General features: G+C 45.6%; 2 protein-coding genes across 3 annotated transcripts; both read right to left on the bottom strand.

Moving 5' to 3' along the window:
• Positions 1 to 4,938: 4,938 nt before the first annotated feature.
• LOC135233572 (protein fem-1 homolog C-like) lies at positions 4,939 to 15,202 on the bottom strand. Its single transcript, XM_064297262.1, has 2 exons — positions 13,669 to 15,202; positions 4,939 to 7,797 (listed from the first exon to the last, which is right to left on the bottom strand). Exons 1-2 carry the CDS (start codon positions 14,210 to 14,212, stop codon positions 6,470 to 6,472), a joined length of 1,872 nt encoding a protein of 623 aa, XP_064153332.1. The 5' UTR covers positions 14,213 to 15,202; the 3' UTR covers positions 4,939 to 6,469.
• Positions 15,203 to 18,057: 2,855 nt separating this feature from the next.
• On the bottom strand, positions 18,058 to 22,575 carry tmed7 (transmembrane p24 trafficking protein 7). 2 transcript variants are annotated; one of them, XM_064297260.1, is made up of 4 exons: positions 22,423 to 22,575; positions 21,828 to 22,049; positions 20,842 to 21,087; positions 18,058 to 19,224 (listed from the first exon to the last, which is right to left on the bottom strand). In XM_064297260.1, exons 2-4 carry the CDS (start codon positions 21,996 to 21,998, stop codon positions 18,988 to 18,990), a joined length of 654 nt encoding a protein of 217 aa, XP_064153330.1. In that variant the 5' UTR covers positions 21,999 to 22,049; positions 22,423 to 22,575; the 3' UTR covers positions 18,058 to 18,987. The 2 variants fall into 2 exon arrangements, with proteins under 2 accessions (XP_064153330.1, XP_064153331.1); XM_064297261.1 differs by having other exon boundaries at positions 21,828 to 22,006; positions 22,423 to 22,568.
• Positions 22,576 to 24,180: the final 1,605 nt, after the last annotated feature.

The raw sequence follows: 24,180 nt of genomic DNA, 5'->3' as shown, positions 1-24,180 counted from the left end.
ATTGCAGTAGCTTACTGAAAATATTTTCTTCTGTCATGGCTGGAAGTGAAGGGACACAAGTTTGTTTCCCAGGATACATGCAATTTAAAATGTATAAACATCAAGCGATAATTTGCTGTTACTATGTGCACAGTGTCCCTGAATTGGTGTACTGGAAATAGAAATGTATTTTAAAACCTGGTTATATTAAACATGAAAATCAGTGGATTACTATGGATTATTATAGAGTGGGTGCAGCATTTCGGGTAATAAATATGTCACCTTTTGGAGTCTGATTACTTAACACCACTGTCAGGTTCACAGGGAGGGCAAATAACAAGGAGAACATTGAAAATGTTCATAACGAGCTTTTTTCATAATGCAAATTAATTCCATTACAAAAGATGCACATTGTAGGACCTGTTTTTTTCCCCATTAAACGGACTCATAGATAACTTTACTACAATAATATCCCTTTTAAAAGGCTGCACAGTCTATGATACTGAAGCCAAAGGTGTGCAGAGATTCATCTTCATGTCTGCGCCCTGTCAAAAAAAGAATTAACCTTTACAATGTGAAGACACAGGGAGCAACTGCAACACACCTCAGGCCCATCTCCCCAAACCACAGAACAGCACTACGGCAGGAACAGCTGCTCCTTATCGCACATATTAGGAAGTAACCGTTCCAAATGGGATCCAGTTCTGCGGTGTAATAAGAGGTTTAATCTGCTGCTGAATTAAATTGGTTGCAGTTGCCCCGTTGTGGCCATATTTCAACAATTTGGGGACCACACCGGGGGTTTGTTGTGCCCTGTTTGTCAGCAGACGAACGCGGGAGGAAACCAGATGAGAACAGAACAAACTCCGTTTTCCCAGGCGCATCGTATCTCCCTTTGAAGCGTTATCAAGACATCGGACGTCACAACGCCACGGCGCTAGCGCTGGGCAGCCTACATTTCCTCATTCGCCGCCGTATCGCGATCGGAGTCATCTGACCCAAGTGCTTTATCACGGTCCTTTTGAAGAAAATCAAGAACCATTATACGGGTTTGTAATAAGGAAACTGCTGTGCTGTTCTCAGGCCGCGGGATTTTGTTTTTGAGTCCATTAAAAATATTCAGCCCTCCAGTGAACTCGCCAGCGTTGCCACGTGACTAGGAGGTAAAAATATTGTTTCTCTTTTTGGTCGCCGTTGGGGGGGCTTTGGTGTTTAATCCTCCCTGTGGCACGATCGCCCGATCGCTCTCAGCCGTCGTAAATCATTTTGTTTTACGCAGGAATCTGACACCGGGGCGAAAGGGTCTCGCCCGACATGCAGGGATTAATCTCGGCTAATGCGTCGTCACAAACCGAAATAAAAAGCTCCCACCTGTCGCAAGCTTGTGCTGCAGTTAAATACAGCACCGACACCGCCCCTGTTAAAGACGGGAGAAAAACAGAATCTGTAACAGCGACGTCAAAATGGCCGCCCTTGAATCCCGCCGCCCTCGCCCTATAAATACGATGTCTGTTCTTCGCACAGACGACCGAGGGAAAAGCGGCTGCGCGCGGCGATTGGCGGATGCCGGCCAGCTCGTGTGTCGCCCTCGTCGATCGAAGCATTCTCGCCTTAACGTCCCGCTGACATCCCAAAGGATCTTCACCGTGGCCCCTAGTGTTGGTTTCAAAGCGGCTCCATGCGTGCGGTTAACAGCTGTCCATTGAGGTGTTGTTTTTCAGACCTTGGTAAAGCATCCCACAACACGAGACTGGCTGAAGCCTACAGGAGATGAGGGTGTCAGCTGGCATCAGTAAGCTCTGGTCTTAAGAAGTTCCCCCTTTCAACCCATGTGTTGTCTCCATATTATGTAAGCACCCCGTGTCCATGACCCCCCTGTGATAAAGCCTCTTCGTTGAATTTTAAACCCTAAATTCGAATCTGTAACTCGTTAATATCGGTCAATGACAGTTTTTAGTGATCCTCAACCCTGGTCCAGAAGAGACACCGATGAAACAAACTGGCTTGAAATAAAGATAATGTCCTTCGTAGCCAACAGCTACTCCGGTTTCACCTATGACAATTAGCACTTAGGAATGTGATTTTGGAGAAAACCCTTTAGAACAAAGACATCCCTGCACCCATCATACAGTAGTGAGATGTGGTCAGAGGACAAGGTGTCCCCCCTCGGAAGACCATTCCCTGTCACACAACCTTACAATGCAAAATGTCAGTTAAAAAAAAGAGCGGGAAAAAAAAATCCCTCCATTTTCACAAGGGCTTCATCCTTGGCTTTTATTTGCCATGTGACACACACACACACAAGGGGGAGGGAGGAAGGGAGATCCAGGAGCAGGAAGATATGAAGTCAGTCGCTCTGAAAGCAGTGCATCTCATCGGAGCGAGTGTGCGGAGCGACGGGAGGGGAGGGACAGGGACCAGGAGCGGCCGTGCGCGATGGGGGAGAGCTAACAATAGAATATCAATTATACCCCGCCGTGTCCCGGCTGAAAATAGAGCGCCCGCCGCGTCTCCGGGGACCCTGCGATCCGTCCCCGCAGAGAGGCCCGAGCCGAGCTGCGAGAGGAATCTGTTTATAGCCCCCGTTAAGGACAGGCCGCCTGGGCCATTCCTGTCAACGCACATCCGTCCCACCGTCCGACGCTCATTCCGGTCCGTGGAATTTGTAATGGGCCAATTCTGTGGATGGATCCCCACCGCCCACCTCACACCACAGACTCCCCATCGAACATGAATGGCTTTCTATATTTAATGGTCGATCTCAGCTTGCAGGTCTTCCAGCCATAGAGGAGGAAAATCCCCTCAGAGAGACCCTCCCCCACCACTTAGAAGGTGGCCATATTGCCCATAGTCATGACAAAGTGGAAAAATAGTGGTTAAAAAAAGAAGCCTAAGCAAAAAATGTAGAAACACAACCTATTCAACATGTGAAGACTTGTTCATGCACCTTTCCAGATAAAGCCAGTAAGAGCATTTTGAAACAAGAATGGAGAAAAAAAATGCCATACGATATAAACCAATTCGTCAGAGGGTTTCTAAGTATGCTAAAAAAAAAAAATGGGACATTGAGTGTGGAGTCACAAGGCATTTACCCTAGATCACAAATGCGTGATCAGAATGTTCTTAACTGAACATTCTAATGCTGATGATGTCACAGTCACTACTGGTGACTGAAAGCGGTGGAGTTCTAGAACTCTGAACTGTGTAGCAGGGGGTTTACCTGGCAAGCAGCAGGACGATTCGGGGGACATTCACGCAGGGGGAACGGGCTCGACGTGCTCCTCTCCCTCCTTCGCACCGCCTCCTGGCACCTGAGGGGGCGCTCCGGAGCCGGAGCCCGTGAAAGTAGGACGCGCTTTCAGCGGGGCATTATTCAGAGGCTATTTTAAGACACAACAGAAGTAGGCCGAGCGTCAGGCGCCGAGGCCGAAGAGGAGGAAGAACGGGGAAGACTCCGGCTTTCAACACCCGAGACCGGGGCGCACCTCCGTCGCGGGTGAGTCACCTGACAACACGCCAGCCCGGCCAGGTTCACCGCGAAGGCGCGACGCGTGACTGCGTCTCGAAGGCGAGCCAGAAAGGAGTTACACAAGACCTGGAGGTCTGGATGGCGCAACGCACGGGACTCAGGTGCCATGGAATGGGTCTTCCCCTCTTTCAGATCACACAGGTCACCGATAACAGTAAAGCACATGGCCGCCTCATTACACGCTGGGGGGGAAAGTCGGAATATTACAGCACAGGTATAATTCCTTGAAGAACATCCCAGAGCAGGACTGGAGAACAGACTTCAGAGTGAACTCTGAAAGCGAAACTGGCCAGTGAACGAATCCCAAACACGATTCGGGTTTTCAAAAATTTTGACCCACCCGTGGGACGGGATGACGACACACTTAATGCTGACAACCCGGGTCCTGCCTCGAACCTGAGAAATGGAGTAACTGAGTATTGCCGTGGGCCCTCTCCGGTCCTGTGCTTCACTGCCCTCCAGGCAACCCGGATCAGAACCGCCATTTTGGCTCTGTGACACTCATTACAATGGACATCTTCTTTCAGGTTAAAGTCTTGAAAAGCCTACTCTATTCGGTTTGCAGTGAGTGGACCTCAGTATGCTTTGTTCCTGCTCCTCTCTTGATCTTTTTCCATATTCCCGTTAGACTCCAAGGCACTGGCAATTCAAATGCGTGGTATGTAAAGTCGTTCTTAAAAACTACCGAACCAGAAACTCCATCTCGCCCTGTGTCACATTTTTGATGAATGCAATCACGAACGTTAACAGAAATATTTCGCGAGTCGAGTTTCTGGGAGGAAGGGTGAGAAATTTGATTTAACAGATTTCAAGGAACCTTAAGCATTTACAGCTATCGGTCTGGCGTGAAAAATCAGGATACGAACGGATACGGCTTGTTCAGCCATCCTAACGCGGCTGGTGGAGACAGCGAGCACCTCCACGCTTTCTAAAAATAACCTCCATACACCACCTTTCGCACCAGACTGGTGAGAACACTTCAAGTACGAGACTAAACAAACAAAAAAATAAATAAATAAAAATCCCATTCACACTTTTCATTCGCGTACTGGATGAACAGCCAGTTCAGCATTTTCAAGTATCAAAGCCAACGGCCATACAAACACCCCCCCTCCCCCACCCCCACCCCCACCCCGCCTCCCTTGGCAGACACTACAACCCACAATAAAAAGCCCAGGAGAACTGCACGGTAAACATCGCCGCGGCAACTTCACGATGACTCATCAAGCAGGGAACATTCCGTTACAGCCGTGTGACATTCTGTAGCTTCTAGGAAGTGGAGAGGCCGACAGAGCTCACCCCCACGGACCAAACGGGCGAACGAGTCGCAAACCAACAAGCCGGCTGGACGTCGCGTTTCCGCAAAACGTCTAACTCAAACGTACGATGCCCAAGAGTTGGGGGGGGGGGGGAAAAACTGAACACACAGAACAAGTGCAACATGGGTTTATTGTCAAATTTGCTCTTAAGACATTAACAGGACTTATGCCATACTGCCATATGAAGTATTGTACTCTGTGGTAATAAAGTGCGCAATACAGTCAATCACCTGATGGTCTGTCTGTAAAGTTCCTTCGGTAGGGAAATCTGCTCCTAAAAATATGAAAAGCCCTTTTTTTCGCCACATGACTAAAGCTAATGTGCATTTTTAACAAAGTGCTGCCTGTATGGAAAAGGCAGCGCGTCCGTTGCCGACTTCAAAACGATGTCAGCAGTAGTAAAAACAAATTTTTGCTCGACCTTGACATCGGCGGAACTCCTGACGGTTTCTGAACGATATGCCGCATAAAGCTCTAGAGGTGAAAATGAGAAATTACTCGAAAAAATTTTAAACCACATGCACATTCCAATCCTAGCGCTGGACCGACCCCTTAACACTCCTCGTCTCGTGTCGAAGGGTTTGCCTGACGACAACAGGGGGGGGTCCACAGAACATGACAATGCATTGTTAATGTTGCACACACATCATCTCCTGCTCACAAGACATTCTTTGTTGGGATGCAATAAAAGCACTTCTGTTACTTAGTCTGCGTGCTCACTTACACTCATTCAAGACGAGTCTAGCGAAATCCGTACACCCTAACCCATTTTTGCGTAGTGTAACGTATTCTAGAAAGTTCTGAGAGGAAAAAAAAAAAAAACAAAACAAAAAAAAAAACAAAACAAAACACAATCCATTCAAAGAAACAGGCATTTATCACAAAAATCGTAGGTATTGCACAGACGAGTGCCAACACAGAACAGTCGCATATCATAGCCTGTGCATAGGAAGAGTAAAGCACTTACGGTATCTGCAAACATGAACATCCAAACTTCGTAAAGCTTCTTTGTGGCTGGACAGAATTAAAAAAAAAAAAACAGTCCATTCCGTGCACTCTACTCAGTTCCGTGCAACCGACGCTGACAACATAAACACTGAATTAAGAGCACAGCAAGCATTTTACAGGGATGCAAATTTACAGAATGTCCTTCCTTGGCAGAGGAATTCAATTTTTTTAAAAAGGTTTACCCAAACGAATCCCACAATTCCCTGCAACCTTTGCATAGTGACAGGAACGGAAAGCAGAAGGGGTCACGGAGAGGGCTTTCACGCGGATCCTCATAAGTAGCGTGAAATATGAAGAAATCCTTCAAGCAAACAAAAAAATTTTAAAAAACAAAACCAACAAAAAAAAAGAGAAGCAAAACAGAAAAACAAAGAAAAGCCAAACTTTGTACAAAATTCTGTGTAGGCCAAAGTTACAGAATCTTCGAGGAAGTGAACTCGCCGTCCGATTCTGGCTTGGCAGGAAGCCATCGAAAAAAGTCTCACAAAGTTGCTTTTATTTTTGTCTTTGTACAATCATGAAGCACACAGTGGGGGGGGTGGAGTGGGAGGGGGAGGAGGTCACTGAATTCAGCCTCGCCATCCGGGCAGCCACTCTCGGCGGTGGGTTTTGGGTGGGGGGGGGGGGGCGGTCACTATCTGTGCAGCAGCACGAAGGCCTCCAGCTTCTCGGGGATGCAGCCGCGGTAGGCCAGCCCGTGGCGCACGATGGCGCGGGCGGCCAGGCACTGCAGCGTGGTGTGGTTGATGGGCTGGATCAGGTTCTTGGCCATCTCCTTCTCGTCCAGCAGGTCGCAGGCCGTCTGCCGGAAGGCGTTGGTGGCGTCGAAGTGCGCGCCGCTGGCCACCAGCAGGTTCATGATGTCGGGGTGGTTGTTGGCGGCCGCCACGTGCAGCGGGCTGCTGTCGTCCTCGTCGCGGCTGTCCACGTCGGCGCCGCACTCCAGCAGCACCGACGCCACCTGGTAGGACGGGAACTTGCAGACGGGGTAGCGGCCCACGCAGGTGGTGTTGCGGTCCACGGCCAGGTGCAGCGGGCTGTAGCCGCCCTTGCCCCGCGGCCGCAGCTTCAGGAAGCGGTAGATGGCCTCCTTCTTGGCGTGGTCCTCCTCCGGGGCGCAGGGCACCTTCTCCAGCAGGCACACCAGGTGCAGGATGATGGACAGCGCCTTGCTGAGCTGGGCGGGGTCCGGCGCGGGCTGCGGCTGCCCGACGGCCCGCTCGATCTCCAGCACGCTCTTGGTCAGGATGCCCATCAGGTCCTGGAAGGAGACCTGGGTGCCCAGCAGGCCCTTGGCGCGGTCCTGGAGCATGAAGGAGAAGAGCTCGGCGAAGGACAGCAGGCTGCTGGCGGTCATGGGGCTGAGCGGGTCCAGGTTGCTCTGCTGCATGTCCAGCGCGTACTTCCACAGGTTGATGCAGCGCTCGAAGTTGCCCGAGTCGGCGTACACGGCGCCGCGGTAGCGGATGTAGTAGGACGTGTCCGGGTGCGAGGGCCCCAGCACGCGCTCGCGGATCAGCAGCGCCTGCATGCGCATCTCGTCCGGGTCCGAGATCAGGCCGTCCAGCTCGTCGGCGCTGTCCACCTCGCGCGCGTAGTCGTACGCCATGATCAGCTGCTTGGGCTCGGCCTTGCGCAGCACCTCGCCGTCGTCGCCGCCGCCGTCCCCGTCGCCGTGGCGCAGGTCCATGGCCCGCTTCCAGTACTTGAGCGCCCCCAGCAGGTCGCGCTTCTTGTCCACGAAGGTGGCGCCCAGCAGCTCCAGCGCGTTGATGCGCTCCAGCCGGCCCGTCTGCTGGTGCTGCGTCAGGAAGTCCACGATGTTGGTGTGCCCCGTCACGCTGGCGGACAGCAGGGGGGTCATGCCGTACCCGTCCCGCTCCATCCGCGCCCCGTACTTCAGCAGCATCTTCATGATGTCCAGGCTGCCCGACTCTGCGCAGTCGTGCAGGGCCGTGTTACCTGGGGGGGGGCGGGGGGCACAAAGAGAGGCCGTTAGCCGGAGCACAGGCGGGACACCTCGTCCGTTTCAGACGTACCGGAAAAAGACGGCACAGGTAAACCAAGAACCACCGTACCACCCACACACACACGCACTCACTCACTCGCTCGCTTCAGCAAAGTTGAAAAGTTCATCGCTTCAGAAAGGATTAACAGGAATTAATTATTAATTAAGGAAAATAAAAACACCAGCTTCAGCAAAGTTTATCACTCCAGGAAGAACTAACACTTTGAAGGAGGAAAAGAAAAACAAATGCTGATTAATGGAAACAAAATGTTTCCTCATCACTTATCCAGGCTGAGCAGGTGCCAGACGTAAGGCCACGCCCACTGTGACAATGCAGAAATGTATATCTTTACAGCCGAGCTATTTCTAGCCTGATAATGACACATTACTTAATAACTCCCAAACCTGCCATAATGCATTCCAACAGCAGCCAAAAGGCACTAGGGGCCCACACAGGGCGTGAGGGGCCCACACAGGGCGTGGTGTGCGGGTTCACCTGCCGGGGCCAGGTGTGTGCGGAGTCTGTTCAGCGGCGTGAACGTGTTCGCTGGGTAAACCCCCGGGAAATCCAGGCTGAGCGGGCAGCCAGACGGACAGCCACGCCCACTATGACACTGCTGAAACGCGCAGCCTATCTTTACGGCCGATCTGTCTCGGGCGCTGATGATGTCACGCTGTCTATTAACCGGTGAACCTTACCCGGCTCTCACCGCTGCCAGCGACCACAGACTGACTGCGGCCGACTGGATTCAATTTATCAATCAGAATCTGCTTAACCTGGGGGGGGGGGGGTGTATAGAGTCAACATCTGCAGCAGAGTGACGTTCCGTGCCCCGTTCAGGATGAGGGTGCAGAGAGGGGACTCCGAATTGGCGCAGAGAAACCACCAACGCGTTCTCAACCCTGCTCAGAGAAGCAAAGAGATGCACGCGCCAGATCGAGAGAGAGGAAGGCGCCGTTGTCACGGGAACGCCACCGTCATGGCGGACCGTCGCCACCTGCTCACTGGCAGACGGCTGCAGGTGAAATGATCCTGGTGTCCCACGACTATTTTGTTTTCCTCTGCGGGGCGGGGGGGGGAGGGGGGATTTGCGACATTCGCATGTAGGGCGAAGGTCAGCCGGCCTGCACAACGCAGTCTCCCTGCAGCACTGCACTGTCTGAAATTTACTGCATAACTAACAGAGAACATAATGAACTTAAGCTATAAAGTGTCAGACCACTATTCCACCTATTCAACACAAAAATCAGCTAAGACCACTGTCAGCCAGGGAAAAGACAGGCTACAGGCTCCATTTTGTACAAGGCCATTTTGTCAAAAAGAAGACATGATTTGGCCTGAGGATGACGTTTTGCATAATCCAGCAGCTATTTATGCATAATAGCCTATTTGGAGAACAATTCTCAGTTCACCTGCAATTCACACCTAGTATTTACAAACTTTTTCCCTAATGGGGGGGGGGGAACCCACTCATTCAGATACTGGCCTTCCTGTTTGCATAAATGTCAACATCAGCCTTGAAAAAAAAAAAAATTCAGTTTCAGTCAAGTGCTGCATCATACACGTGTTTCAGAGTGGGGAAAAAAAAATTCCAATATGGTAACAATATCACTTCTCATCCTTAGACAGCATCACTTCAGAAGGAAAAGATCTTTGGAAGTAAGTACAATAAACTTCCTTGTTACGGGTTCAAACTTTCTGACAGAAATCACAACCGCCAGGTATTAATCAGGACTTTAAATAGCCTTCCTCCCAATTCACGCTCCTCCAGTGCGCTCGAACACCTCTGGGATTTCTCACGCGCGTCCGGGATTTCACAAGGAGAATCTCGTCTCCGGGTCACCTCCACCTACTACGCCGTCGCGCCGAGCCGACTCCGATGACCCGTAAGACGGGACAACATCGGCCCGGAGCGACAGCCCTGCCGCTCGTCGACGTGGCTGCTCGCTAACGCGGCTGCTCTCTAACGCGGCTGCTCGTCGACGTGGCTGCTCTCTAACGCGGCTGCTCTCTAACGCGGCTGCTCGTCGACGCGGCTGCTCTCTAACGCGGCTGCTCGTCGACGCGGCTGCTCGTCGACGCGGCTGCTCTCTAACGCGGCTGCTCGCTAACGCGGCTGCTCGCTAACGTGGCTGCTCGCGAACGTGGCTGCTCGCTAACGGGGCTGCTCGCTAACGGGGCTGCTCTCTAACGGGGCTGCTCGCTAACGCGGCTGCTCGCTAACGGCAGTTCACCGGGGGAATCGCGCGCGTCTACAGCGCTCTCCCACAACCAGCGGCCGCTGAGACGAGGGTGTGAACAAGAACCCGGAGCCCGGCGTCGGCTAATTCCACCAGAAAGACAGGATTCCCGGCCACCGACATCCACGCCCACAATCAGCTACACCTCAGCGCCAGCATCTCCAAGCCTCCCGGCTAAGGACCCGCATTAGTTCCCAATGGCTCTGAAGCATTTCAGAGATCACAAATGCATTCCAGTATGCCAAACAAAACACTTTTCTTTCCAGTGCTTTAAATTGCTGTACAACCCATCACACTTAAAGTTGTATAACTATAGGAAATGGACCATCACACAATTCCACCTCACACTCAAAATGAAGTTTTACAACTATAGGAAATGGAGTATCATACAATTCCACTCCACACTAAAAATAAAGTTTTATAGCTAGGCTATATGAAATGGTCCATCATACAATTCCAAATCCCATCAGCAGCTACAAGCACGCCCAGGTAAATTTAAATAAAGAGTCAATCAAATAACACTGACAGCATTAAAACTATAGGCCTGCGACAGCATTCTGTGTGGCCACTTGGTTTAGAAGAGCGATTCTTAGAAGGCCTCAGTCAACAGTGATGGGAAAAAGGAACTCGCAAATCCATGCAGAATATTCACAAGACAACTTCTCCATTATGAAGGCTTTTCTCAAGATCCCTCAAAACACAGGAAAATGTATTTGCTGTAGTAAGTCATTTTTAAATGTCGGAGGGAAATTTATTTAGTCCCATTTGTTGATCCCGATTAATCACCCTGTGATACACGCTCAGGCCCTCATATAAAAGACCCTGAGCAGTAAAAAAAATATGACTTAATAGATACTGTACATAAAAAGTCAGTTGAGATTTGAATGAGGCTCACACCTGTAACTCAGTACTGCTGTATATTCAGCGCTCAGTACACATTCAGAAAGTGCACTAGGTCTTTAAAAAAAAGGGTAGCATGTCCAAAATCACAACTCTCGAATGATTATATTATAGAATATAATATTTAATGTTGGCTAATATTCGGGTTCTGGTGGCAGCACATCAGAGGTGACCGTTCAAATGGGAAAAAAAACAGGAATAAATTGGGCCAAATGGCCCAACGTGGAAGAACTTGAGAAACTTTGATATGGAAACACTCCATATGTAAAAATTACAAGGAAGTGATGAGAGAGAAAAAGCCTACAGTTTAAATGCAGCACAAATATAAACAGTCACGTTTCCGTCCCGCTCAGAGAGCGTTCCTGTTGTGTTCCTGTTGTGTTCCTCTGGGGAAACTGCTATGCAAGCAGGCCACATGGAAATGAACAGGGGCTCCCGGGCAGTGTCCCCATTACTGCAGAATCCGACCTTAAAAACGCAGGAAGGTCGCGTCCCCTCGCGTTTCTGAAGCGCACGTTAAACACACCTCACACAGCCTACTCTGTTTACCGCAGTCACCTTCGAGCGCCACATCAGCGCGGCCTGTGCGAGGCTTCCCCTGCCCCCAGGTATTCCGCTGTAAATTCCGCTGAATCTCCGGGAACAGCTGAGCGACGCGTTGCGCAGCCAACTCCCCACACCGCAATGCACCGCAGCTCGTTTCGGAAAGCTCATAGGCCGGGCAGGTACGGAGTGAATCGCACAGGAATTCCGCTCTCCCTGATTGGCTGAATTGGTTCCCGATTTGACCTCGGTGACTGACGTCGCTAAACGGATGTAGCAGCTCATAAAAAGGCTGTGCTCCTGACAGGTAACAAGTACACGTCGTGCGAGCTTTTGAAATGAGCACGTGCCGTATTTGGATAAAAGCCACTTTCGATGGCCGACGTCATCCGCCCTGATTGTCAAATTCAATGGATGTTCCCTTTTGTATTAAAATGGTTTAGTAGGCTACAGTTTCCATCTAGGACTCATAGCTCAACTGTGTACCAGTTTTAAAAATTTTAAACGACATAATAGCCCATGCTAGTGTTAGCTGATATTAGGCTTGAGTACTGCCCTTAACAATGACAACAGCATCCCATGATTCATACTCGAGTTGAACACTTCGTAATGACTTTGGCTATAGAAGGTTGGGAAGGAAATGACCACTACGGCTCCGGGTAATTTGTGCAAGCCCCTAATAAACAGAAGATCATTGAGCCCATTTGTTTGAGAGAGACTTCTTAGCTCATAGGTGACAAATATACAAAATATGAAGTCGTTATCAGGAAGGTCCAAATCATCTAAGTAAACATAACACATTGTGCATGGATTATGCAAATTAACACACCCTCATGAGTTGAAGAACCATATAAGTCCACAATTTTCTAAATTTGGTAAATATATACTTATCATTGGACACTGGACATTATCAAGTCATTCACCATTAAAATGCTAAGTGCGCACATCATTCAAAGCTATGTAGTAAGACACTGTTCCAGTTATACCCCTGAGGTGGTGTCCTAACCACTACGCTATATGAAGCCAGCCATCTGTATGTATATGTGTGTGTGTGTGTGTGTGTGTGTGTATGTATGTATAAATAATTGTGTGACTAGTGAATTTCCACAAGCCAACCTGACTGGTTCAATCAAGGTTGAGTTCAAGCCTTGCTATGAGGCCAACATATCAAACACAAAAATAGACACTTCAAAGCCTCAATCGCCGTGATCTACATACGGAGCAACTGGGGACAACATGTTGAGGGCCTATCAGGGCAAAGAGGCCGGCCTTACAACCGGGGACAACATGTTGAGAGCCTATCAGGACAAAGGGGCCAGCCTTGTAGGAACGCGCATCGTAAAACCGACATCTCAATGACAAAGTCTTCCCACGATCCAGCTCAACGATGGATCCTGCCGTCCCATTGACCGATTACCCACAATTCCACTGATGCTTCAAAAGTCTCCCCAAGAGTGCGGATTTAAAAATGGTTTTTGGTTTTGGTTCACGGCACTCTTCCAGTCATTCCACAGGACTGAATGGACTTGCAGTGCATTTACCGTCCTCCAGTACACAAATTCTCCAAGTTCACACCTCTTCTCTTTATCACCCCCCGACTGGCCAACAAATGCACCGCTCACATCTCAGCAGACTGGTGCTGGTGAACCTTGTAGCAGTGAACCACACTGCCAGTATTACACGTGAGCCTTCATCTCTCTCTCCTTGCATGCACGTGCTTCTAATTACCGGCCATCTCTGTCAGTACCTCTGTTCTTCCTCCGCCCCCAACCCCCCCCCCCCCCCCCACTGTAGGGACCTGCTCAATTTCTGACCCCCTCAGTCAAACTGTCACAACCAACAGCATACACTCATAGTACTGGAAGTTCTTACGAAGCTTGCCAACCAATCATACTTTTCCCAGCTAACTGGCCAGTGATGGGCCTGCACCATATTAATTTTCTTTTGCATACCACAGGTAGTAAATCAAATCATTTTAATCAAACACACACAACTAATTATCTTTGTAATAAATCTTGTGCTGGCTCCAATTTGAATGAATTTGCTGGGGGGCCCTTGTTCAGCCTGCAAGTTGAACAACCAGTCTGTGTTAAACACCAAGTCAATATTGTATTACACAGACATGAAATGCAATTTCTTACCTTTAACACTTTTCCTATTAACATCTGCACCTTTTTCCAAGAGGTACTGGGCAATCTCCTTATGTCCTTTGTAACACGATATCATGAGGCAGGTGTGCCCGTGTCTGTTCGCTACTTCCAGATCAGCCTTGTGCTCTACCAGGTATTTCACAATGTCAAGATGCCCGTCAAAGCAGGCGGCCCGCAAAGGGGTTGAATTCGTGAGCGTCGTATTGTTCACCGCGGCACCGTGACCCAGTAATGACTGCACCACTTTCAGGTGCCCGGCAGCAGAGGCGGCCCACAGCGGCGGGGCTCCCTCGATGGTTTCGCCATCAAAATTCACTGACCCACCGATTTCAACCGGGGCAGCACAACACTCCAAAAGGTACTCGACCAAATCCAGATGCCCGTAGCGCGCAGCCATCAGCAACGGAGTCGCTCCATTGGTCTTTTCTTCCATGAGCTTGGTAACTTCATGTCCAGCTTTGTTCTCCAAAAGCTTCTGTAACAACCGCAGCTTGCCGTCCCTGGCTGCGTTGTACACTGCCGTCTTGAGATCCATTGATCTAGTCAACTAGCAAACGCCAGCCAATTACTCTTGAGGTATTACACTATCACCGCGTCGCAAGCAGCAAGAAAGGAAATAATGGGGTGTATCTTTTACGTTAGCTCCTTGCTAGAAATACGTTGTCCATCAAGCAAGTCAAACTAGATTTGTTAGTCCGGACAGGTCAAGGTACCTGGTTAGCCAACAAGCATCAAATAATTAGCTAATCAGTATTCTCACATATAGGCAAGTTAAACAACCACAAACGATTTCTAGGGGTGGGTGGAGATCTCCCAATACAAACTACACACTGCTATTATTTCTTTGATAATCGTGAACCATTCCCTCCCCCCTTTGTCTAACAGGCTTGCTACGGCAGCTTATGCTGGCTAACAAGCTACTGTAGCTAGTTAGCGCGCAAGCTACTCTTTCAGATCGCTTGCTAGGTCACTCTGCTATATCCTCGACGTCGATTTCCATAACAGCAAACTGTCGCTCCGCTTTCGATAAAATACAAGGACGAGACATTTTCTTAAAGAATCAATTCAGTTTGTTTAGACATGATACCTTAAAATAGTACTCCCGATTAATTATCAAATTTAACGTGGGCCAAACCGAGGTAGCTCACGGACTGCTAGTTAGATGCTTCCACCCCCGCTTTGGTTTCCTGTGTGTATCTCCAGAAAAAGATGATGATGACGTCCAGTCCCTTCTTTTGGTCGCCGTCTTCCTAAACACTTTATCAAAATGCGATTTCTTGGTGATGCCAGTAAATCAAATCCCCATAAATCTCTATTAGGTAAAAATAAACATTCGTCAATAACAGTGTCGATATGTATACTTGTTCAATAGCTAGCTACCAATCACCAGGGTGTACCCGTCCACCTACACGCCGGTTTCATCACGACCTAATACCCACAGTACAATTCTGCCTGATGAAAAACAAAGCTTTCTTAACTCTCCTGTTTATTGACAGGGCTGTGGTCCAATCACAGCGCTGATATACTGCCACGGCATTCTGACGAAAAATTACTACCCCGTTGCTTAATGGAAAATGCTGCAATATCCAGGCGGCTAGATTCAGAACTTTTCGATACTAGTCAGCTACTATGATCACGATGTCGATGACGCTGATGAATATGCAACACTTTTTAAAGCAAACAGACTATTGGAGTTGAACTGTTAAAACGGTTTGGTCTTGTGTTATGGCAAAATGTTCTTGAAGCTATTTGAATACATTCCTATTCTCTCATTAAAATTAATTCGCGAAGTTCCAAAGCCTGGGTGGAAAGTACATTCGTTGTTAATTTTATATTTACAACTTTAGAGGTTTCGAGTATAAAATAATCTATTTGGGAAATTTTGAGTCTAAACTGCAGATCATTCTGATTCAGCTTGGTGTGAGGTATATGGACAGCCAATTTTTTTGTGACGTTCATTGTTTGGTGATGGTGACTAATAACAGCTAAACAATTAACTTTTACTAGTTACATAGTAATTATATGTGAGCTTCCAGGTGAAGATGACGTCAAACAAGACAGGTAGTGCTGGGAGGCTTACTTGACCATGGTTATACTTCGAAAAGCGAATGTTTCAGCATTTTATATATAATCTTCCTAAGTGTTCTGTGATGAACTTATGCGAATTGGCCACTGTCCACCATGAGGCAAAGCTAGCCCCTGTAGACCTTACATTTAAAGCTTGGAAAGTTATATGAATATTTGCAAATGCAAAGTTGTACAGGCTGGCAATAATTTTGTCAAGATTATTTAATCTGATTGGCTGACCCTGGCTGATACTGTAAAAATGGCAAATAAAATATATAAATATAATTATTATAAGTGTATAAGCAAAAAAAAGTTGATAAACACAAAGAAGAGATCAGCTCTGCGTATTACATTTACTCTTATTAGACTTATTACAGCTCTGGGTGTTAAAACACTTAAGGTCTTTAGCATCAGCAGTTTAAAAAAAGGCATTCATAAAGTGGATTAATGAAGTCATTTCAAGAGCTAACGACAGAACGAGAGGACGCACGTGGACATGAGTAAAAGGTAAATTTAATAGCTATAGTTGTGAGTTTTTCTTCACAGACAGTTATTAACGGATAGAACAGCTCACCAGGGGTTCCAGTGTTAGCAGAGACTTTGAACTATTCAAGACCAGGCTTGTCATAGTGTTGGATGTTGTACCTAGTTAAGACTGTAGACAAAATGAAGAGCCTTATAGGCGGAATGGTCTCTTACAATTCAGCTTTCTCATTAAAAAAAAATGTTCATATGTATTTTAGGACAAAGCTCAGGGAAGGTTATGATTGGGGTAACAAAAATATACAAAGTGTGTAGTCCTACAAATAATGTTTGATATGCATAATAAAATGTTCCTTGTTCTGTTTTAACACAGAACCTACCTTGTCACCTTTTCCATAGTCTATGAACATTGTAAAGAGTAAAGGTGTGATGAAGAAACTGGTCTTGTATAATCTGTATACACCACACCTTTGGCAGGTGTGAGCTCATTGAAGAGAGCACATGTACAGGCCAACGCCCATGACCAAATTCCATTTGAAGCTTGTCACCTATGTCACGTGATCGTAAGTTGTGAATCAAAACTGGAGAGAAATTAGTGTCCTACTTCTTAAACCTTTGACTCATTTCCACTTGGGTCCTGTTGTATATTTATATTAAAATACTATATCATATTGGTTTATAATTTTTAAAGGACCACAATTATATGGAAATATGTGGAGTAGTATTCACTGAGGAGTATGTCTTGAGGGCCACCTGTTTCAACACAAACTATTACAGTCATGTGCATTTAAAAGGCTTAGTGAAGTATGCCTTTTTAGAGTCCTGACTCTGAAAATGCTTTTATATAATTAATAAATGACAAGCCCATATTGAACGAATGACCTGCCATCATTATGTACTCTTATATTTATGTAAATGTAACGCCTGATAAGAAAATTTTTTGTTATTGATTTTTTGATAAAATGAGCAAGAAATCGTTGAATTGGGAAAAAAAGACAGGAAAGATAACAGTTCTAAGAAGAAGAAAAGGAACCATTCAATGCAGTGGAGCAACAGACACATTTATAGGGTTTGCGTTGTCACACCTCCTCCTAGTGGCTGAAGGAAGAAACACAGCGAAAAAGACCGGCGTTATGCAAGCGGAACAGAAAATATAGATCGGCACGCTTCCACAATTGAACGTGGAACAATTTGCACAATTGAATGCATTCAATTCAAACATTACAAAAAAAGTTAAATATTGATGAGTGAGAACTTACCTCATCAAGTACTACTTTAGTATAAACAAATGAAAAAAATGTGTTTGTGAAACAACAGTGTAGCTGGAGATCCCACTGTATTTTCACATTTGCTTTATTAAAATATGTTTGTAGAAAGTAAAAGTGCAGACCAAAAATGGACAAATTTTCCATCAATTGAATTTAGATGACAAGCCCAGAATTAAAAACTAGCAACTGCGGTGTTGAATTTTGGAGGTGCCAGTCCATATCATTTGAATACTGCTCCTTGCAAAAATTGCACAGCTCAATAGCCTGGCAAAAAAGCTAAACATTCACATTGGCTAACTCTAATGTTAGCAGTACGGATTCAATTCATACCAGAGTGCAGTTATTTTTTTTCTTTTTTTCCTTGATATTCAAGGTCTAAAAACTAAGAGAACTAAATACAGTGATTTGAACCGAGTTGGCCAAAGGTAAGTTGAACTCGTTGAAGCAGTACAAACTGATCCTGTTTGCATACCGTTTGTGCTTTGCACAGTGTTTTGGCACAGATCTGTGCAAACGTCATCCTGGGTGTAAGATTTGTTCAGTAAATGGGTTACAAAAATAGTGGGGTTTCACACAAAATGTTTATTCGCCATTGTGAAACAGACAGATGTCATTGCCAATGAGTTCTGACAAAACCGTCTGTGTGTGGAAACAATACGAACATACCCTAACAGCGGAAACAAAGACCACATAATTAAAAGAACGGGCTAAAAAACAATACCATAAAGTTATGTGCTTACAACTTTTTTCAATTTATTTCCGATTTCACTATACATACCAGAGAAGGGACCAATTACGTTCAAAGAAAGAACTTGCTCTTGAATCAACCGATAATGTACGAAAGCCAAATTTACAAAAACAACTCAAAAGTGGGACAAAGTAGAGGCCAATCTCCCAACTTGTACAATTTTGTACACCAAAAATAAAAATTCTGTAACCTTAGCTTACATTTCGGTTCTGACTCAAAGGTAGGAGTTGTATCGCTGTAGACGGTGCAGTGAAAGAGATTTGGAACATGGGGGAGGAGTCTCCTTGTTTGGACTGCTGGCACGGCATGAGTGGTGCATTCTGAAGAGATGAATTAACTTCTAACACTACAGTTTAACATCTAATAAAGAATCAAAAGCATCTCAAGTTCAAGACCTGCAAGACAGAATATTAGTATTTTCATATATTCAGGTCCACAGTGGTGTAAAAAAAACCAAAAAAAAAAAAAAAAAAAACCCATATCCTTATTATAATAAATTAATTTGCAACCTTTCCAGGTAGCATTTCCTGCACTTACAACCTTTAGAATAATTAATTGGGTCTTTAAAAGTAAATACAGAGCGTGACTTTTTTTTTCTTCTTTACGCATTAACAAAGAAAATGGAATCTTAAAAAAAAAAAAAAACTTGTGAACTTCCACTGGCTGTGGTCAGTCTGTCGAAGTCCATCCGGCATGGGGCTCTGAGCCAGAGCTCGGGTGGGGGTGGGTTTGGGAGGGGAGATGTTAAGACCCCACGCGGGTGGTGGTGGTCTTCTTGTCTGAGAAGAAGCTCCTGAGCAGCACCACCTGGCTGATGCTGACCACCAGCAGGATGAAGGCCTCGCCGATGGACCAGAAGGCCACCCTGGTGTTGAGGTCTTCAGCCCGGCTGCGGCCCTGGGCCTCCCGGAGACGGAAGTGGGTCTGGTAGTCGATGACGGACTTCAGGGCCTCGTGGATGGAGACGCAGGCCGATTCCATCTGCCAGGGAGGACATCGAGCCAGAGTTAGCGGGAAAGCGCGAGGCACCCCGCGAGGTTCTCTACAGACAAACCTGAGGGGATTCAAGTGCTCTCTCCCACCCCAAAAAACACAGCAATGTGTTATAAGTACAGCTTTGCTTTAAGAAACCCATACGTGTAATCGGCATCAATGACTTCTGGCAAATTTCCACCTTTTAATGAGGGCTTAACAAAGCTGCATGCATAGCATCAGATACCGTAACACATGCTTTGCGAAAGAACAGAAGCAACATAAGAGCGATACTTCATAAGGAAAACAAGCGACAGATCAATCGGAGCTCAAAGTAGTCTCCTCTTCTTGGCTACAAATAATATGCCTGGCAGCCTTCTGTAGGAGATTAGAAATAATTTAAGTAATTCACATTAGTTTGAAAAGACAGTTTGGAAAAGGCTGTGAACACACAACGTTCCAGACGACATGACAGCCCAGTGTCCACCCTTTGAGATCCCAAAGGTCTCCTTTTTACCAGGTAGCAGGTGGTCATTTAGGTCTACATTTACCATGTTGCCCTCGCCCCTACAGGAATGCATTTGAGAGAACTTTCAACAAACTGTGGCCATTATCTGTAATATGTGCACTTTGACTGAAGGAGCCTGTCTGGAGTCATTCTCCTTTCAGTCAGAACCCGTACTCACTGCTACTAAACCCAAGACAAATTAACCCTTTACGTGAATAGAGTACCCTCCCAGAATGCACAGTGACATGCTTTCCCACTCAAACCGCGATTAACTCTTAGATGACGACCACGTCTAAATTTGCTTATTACACTCCCCCATAACCAACCTTAACTAGTCCAGATATGAGGCACGTAAAAGCAAAGGCTGGATAAACCGGTAAAAATTTAAATAAGCACGACAGCTGACACAATTTCAAAAAACTGAATAGCATATCTGGCAGGAAGCTAATGTGGGAGACGGTCACGTAGGAGTGGAGGAGGAACGGATAAGGCTTCTGTTGACAGGTCATAAAAGTCACTGTGACTACAACTGTGTTAACTGACAGAAAAGAGATGGAAGCTATGAAAACAGAACAAGTCATCCTGAACACTAGATGAACGTCAAATTATGATTTATTATGAGTTATTTGGTAGAATTCTTTGTAGTTACCTGTAACTGTCTCTTAGGATAGCGGTACCCAAACTCAGTCCTCATGGAGCACTGCCTATGCTGGTTTTCATTCCAACTACAATTCCAATCCCTGAATTTTAACAGGCTGTTATTTTCCTTAATTAAAGTGCTTTTCATGTTTAGGGGGATTTTTTACCCACTGTTAAAATTCTGGGACTGCAATTGTTGTTGGAACAAAAACGACCACAGGGGTCCCTCGGGACCGAGTTTGGGAACCACTGTCTTAAAATTAAATTTAAAAAAAAATCACATGAGGTTTTGTCATAGATTACACCAAAACACAAACATAGATACAAAAATAGACATTAGACACCAATATTACAGGCATTTCCTAACATTACTGGAACAGGAAATAGGAAATAGAGCATTGGGCTCATAATTGGACTCAAATAGTTCAACTGTAATTTTACCAAAGACCAAAAGTTTTTTTTTTTAATTCCTTGCATACCTGGGTCAAAGCAGTCACTCTGTTCTCATTGGGAAAGAGAGGAGGATCTTCTCCGACTTGAAAATCAAAGTAGACCGTCTTGTGTGTGAACGTGGAGAACTCGTTGCTGAAGCAGAACTTGTACGTCCCGTTTTTCGCAGCCGTGAAGGTAAAGCTGTCGTACTGCTTTTTCATTTCTTTGTACAGGACCACCCCGTCCGCGTCCTCCAGGCGACAGTCAACGTCATAATGGCCTCCGGTCACCACCTGTGCGTGATCAACACATCCTGTTTTCACGCGCAAGTTAGGCTGGACACGTCTCAGAGTAGAGATCCACTTAGCAAAATGACTTTCAAATGAAGCACTCAGCTATGACATACAGCACAGTTAATGTGTTTGTCTTCACTTACTCCAGATTAGCCAGGACAGTTTGCAAAGTAATTCTAAATGTTTATCATCAACTAAAATGGCAGAAGATATTATCGCATCCAGATTTGATTTCAGATCAGAGCTTTCAATCCACTGTGTCAGTTACGGTGTGTTTTAAATTCATTAAGACAGGTTACTTATGAATTTATTCTTAATGCATGGGTATCAATAACTGAGAGAATCCATGAAAACATCATACTTTAAAGACTGGAATTATCCTCAACTGGACAATCTGATACCAAGTGAATGCCCCAAGTTTAATTGGCAAGCCAACTGTCTGCATACTGTACTGATTTTAAATTCAATTCAGATAAAAATGGGAGATGACCCATTAAATGAATATACATCATGCTGACACCACAAACTGTATGATGATGATTATTCTTATAGGTGGAGGATGTGGTAGTAGTTGCATGTATGCACGTAGATTAAAACAAACAAACAAAAAAATATATATACACACACATACATACACATATATAAATCATTTTTACATCTTACTCTAATTACTACCACACCCGCCTCCACATATAATAATAACAATATAAAACGTCTCGTCCACCGAAATAAATGTATACCTGAAATTCAAGCGTGCACTTCGTGCCGATCGTGATGTCTTCATAGAAGCACTGCTTGGCGTTGTCAGGAAGCTCGAAGGTTAGTTCCGAGCCGAACACCCATCCGAAAAGCAACTGGGCCCACAGCACCTGAACCACTGCTCTGACGTGTCCGTGATGGGCGCCGCACATCTTAATGACTGGATGGCAAGGATATGCAAAAACTGATGAAGTAACACGCTCCTGTGGGTTAAAAATCACACAGTGTAACTCCGGCAACACCGACTCAAGAACCAAACGAACATTTAGGGTATTTATTAACCGATATAACGAATAAAATGAACACACGGATTGACAAAGCCAGCAAACCCGGATATAGCTGGCTAGCCCTAGCAAGCTAGCTCGGCCGATATCGGCCAAGAAGAATTTCCAACGCTTAGTTGGCTCGCTGACTTAGCTCGTTGAATTAATTGCTTTCTAAGGCTGTTCCGTTGTTAACACAGTGGTTTAAAATAAATTATAGCTAGCGACCGAAACAGCTGTGGCAGGTCAAGACATATATTCTATTTTACGTTTAAATAATTGTCATCACAATATGATTTTACGCACAGCTTACCTCCAGTTCCTCACCCGGATGAAAGCAAATAAGCACCTCCTGCGTGGCAAATGATTATTCGAAGATTATATATTTTAATAAGATACTGAACTCTGTATTGTTAATTCCGGAAAGGTCGGTCCCTGCTCTGGTTCTATCGTCGCTGTCGTAAAACCCGGATCTTAATACTATTTAAAGTTCTTCAGTGTAAACCGGAACTTTCTTATTGTGCAGAAAAGGAATTTGGAGAGTGGATTCTCTATTGTGGCGGAAGTGTTGACCTTCCATCACGGAAGAAATACCAACGTTACTAAAGAGAAGAAGCCACAATATCTCATCTAGCGCCCCCTGCCACTAGTAAGTACAAACAACCTCTTAAATGACGGGGCGAGATAGGGCTAAATTGTTAAAGTTGTAATTTTTGACTCAGAAGCATTTGATCTTCATTTTTTCCAGGTCTTGGAAACTACTGAGTACAATATTATTCACACGACCACTTGTTTCTGAATTTTTGAGATTTTTTCTTCTAACTTCCGTAGCGCTATGTGTCTAAAGACATGTCAGGTGAACCTGGACGCTTGACTGCATTACGACGAAGCATATGGAGCCAGTCGTTTGCAATGAGCACAAGCAAATGAACACTTCTTAAAAAGTGTAATAAATATTTTCTCTGAGCAAAATGCACGTGCTGTTCCTTCTTTGTCTATCCGACACTTATTCTATTAAGTCCCTGGAATTATGCCTGTCATTTTATTTAACTTAAGGAACACATAAGCGGGCATTATGTTGAAATGAGTTAAAGATTCTGCGTAACTAACAGGAATTATTTCTTAACACGTAGTTTTCAATGTAAGCTATACAACAACTCGCCAGATCGTGGGGTAGATGCAGAGACTTGGTGTATTCCTGGTCTGCTGCATTGCTATAACAGTGTCCACCAGATAGCAGTAGAATGCTATCATAGGAGTTACTGGACGGGTGAGTCGGCAGTGAAATATGCAGTGGTATTCCAATTACATTCTGAGCAAATATTGTCCTTTCTGAATTATATGGACTATATGACAGTATAATAATAATAATAATAATAATAATAATAATAATAATAATACATAATAATAATGTGTACAGTCTGATGACGGATTGTGCGGTCTGATGACGGATTGTGCGGTCTGATGACGGATTGTGTGTTGAGGTGTTGTGTCCTTGATCACTGTATTTGATTTTATCTGTTTAATTGTCTTCCTTTCCTGTGGTGGGGAGGGGACCGGTGGGGGAGTCTTCCATACATTATGCATTGTGTATCCCTGTTTTATTTTGTGTTCTTTTATAAATTTTGTTTTCTTATTTCAGTAAACCACTGCACTTTTCATGCAGAAACAAAATTAAATCAAATAAATAAATAAATGCACGCAGTAGTAGCTAGTATAGAAAGGTAAAGAAGAGGTAATAGAATATATTGACGTATTCTAGGAGGCTGGTCAACAACTGAGCCTCAAATTTCGGAATAAGCGGATATGACCAGCAGAGACCAGCTGACACGCTTACGGGAAGGTAACAGCATTTGCCAGAATTCAGCGGGACTGGGACCTGGACCAGGAGTTGGGTAAAACTCAAAGTGAGAAGGAGCGTGACTTCTTATCTTAAAAAGGGTAATAAATATTTTCTCTGAGCAAAATGCACGTGCTGTTCCTTCTTTGTCTATCCGACACTTATTCTATTAAGTCCCTGGAATTATGCCTGTCATTTTATTTAACTTAAGGAACACATAAGGGGGCATTA

Source organism: Anguilla rostrata, chromosome 10, assembly GCF_018555375.3.
Source record: "Anguilla rostrata isolate EN2019 chromosome 10, ASM1855537v3, whole genome shotgun sequence".
NCBI lineage: Eukaryota > Metazoa > Chordata > Actinopteri > Anguilliformes > Anguillidae > Anguilla > Anguilla rostrata.
Note: the sequence above shows the minus strand (reverse complement) of the source record. Positions and strands in the feature narration are given on the sequence as shown.

What these genes read in the sequence shown, in the direction of transcription:
- LOC135233572 (XM_064297262.1), bottom strand. Translation starts at nt 14,212, where the DNA reads ATGGATCTCAAGACGGCAGTGTACAACGCAGCCAGGGACGGCAAGCTG. An exon ending in TAATAGGAAAAGTGTTAAAG is followed by an intron (nt 7,798 to 13,668) that starts GTAAGAAATTGC and finishes GCCCCCCCCCAG; the next exon opens with GTAACACGGCCCTGCACGAC.
- tmed7 (XM_064297260.1), bottom strand. Translation starts at nt 21,998, where the DNA reads ATGTGCGGCGCCCATCACGGACACGTCAGAGCAGTGGTTCAGGTGCTG. An exon ending in AGTGCACGCTTGAATTTCAG is followed by an intron (nt 21,088 to 21,827) that starts GTATACATTTAT and finishes GATCACGCACAG; the next exon opens with GTGGTGACCGGAGGCCATTA. An exon ending in GAGTGACTGCTTTGACCCAG is followed by an intron (nt 19,225 to 20,841) that starts GTATGCAAGGAA and finishes CCTCCCTGGCAG; the next exon opens with ATGGAATCGGCCTGCGTCTC.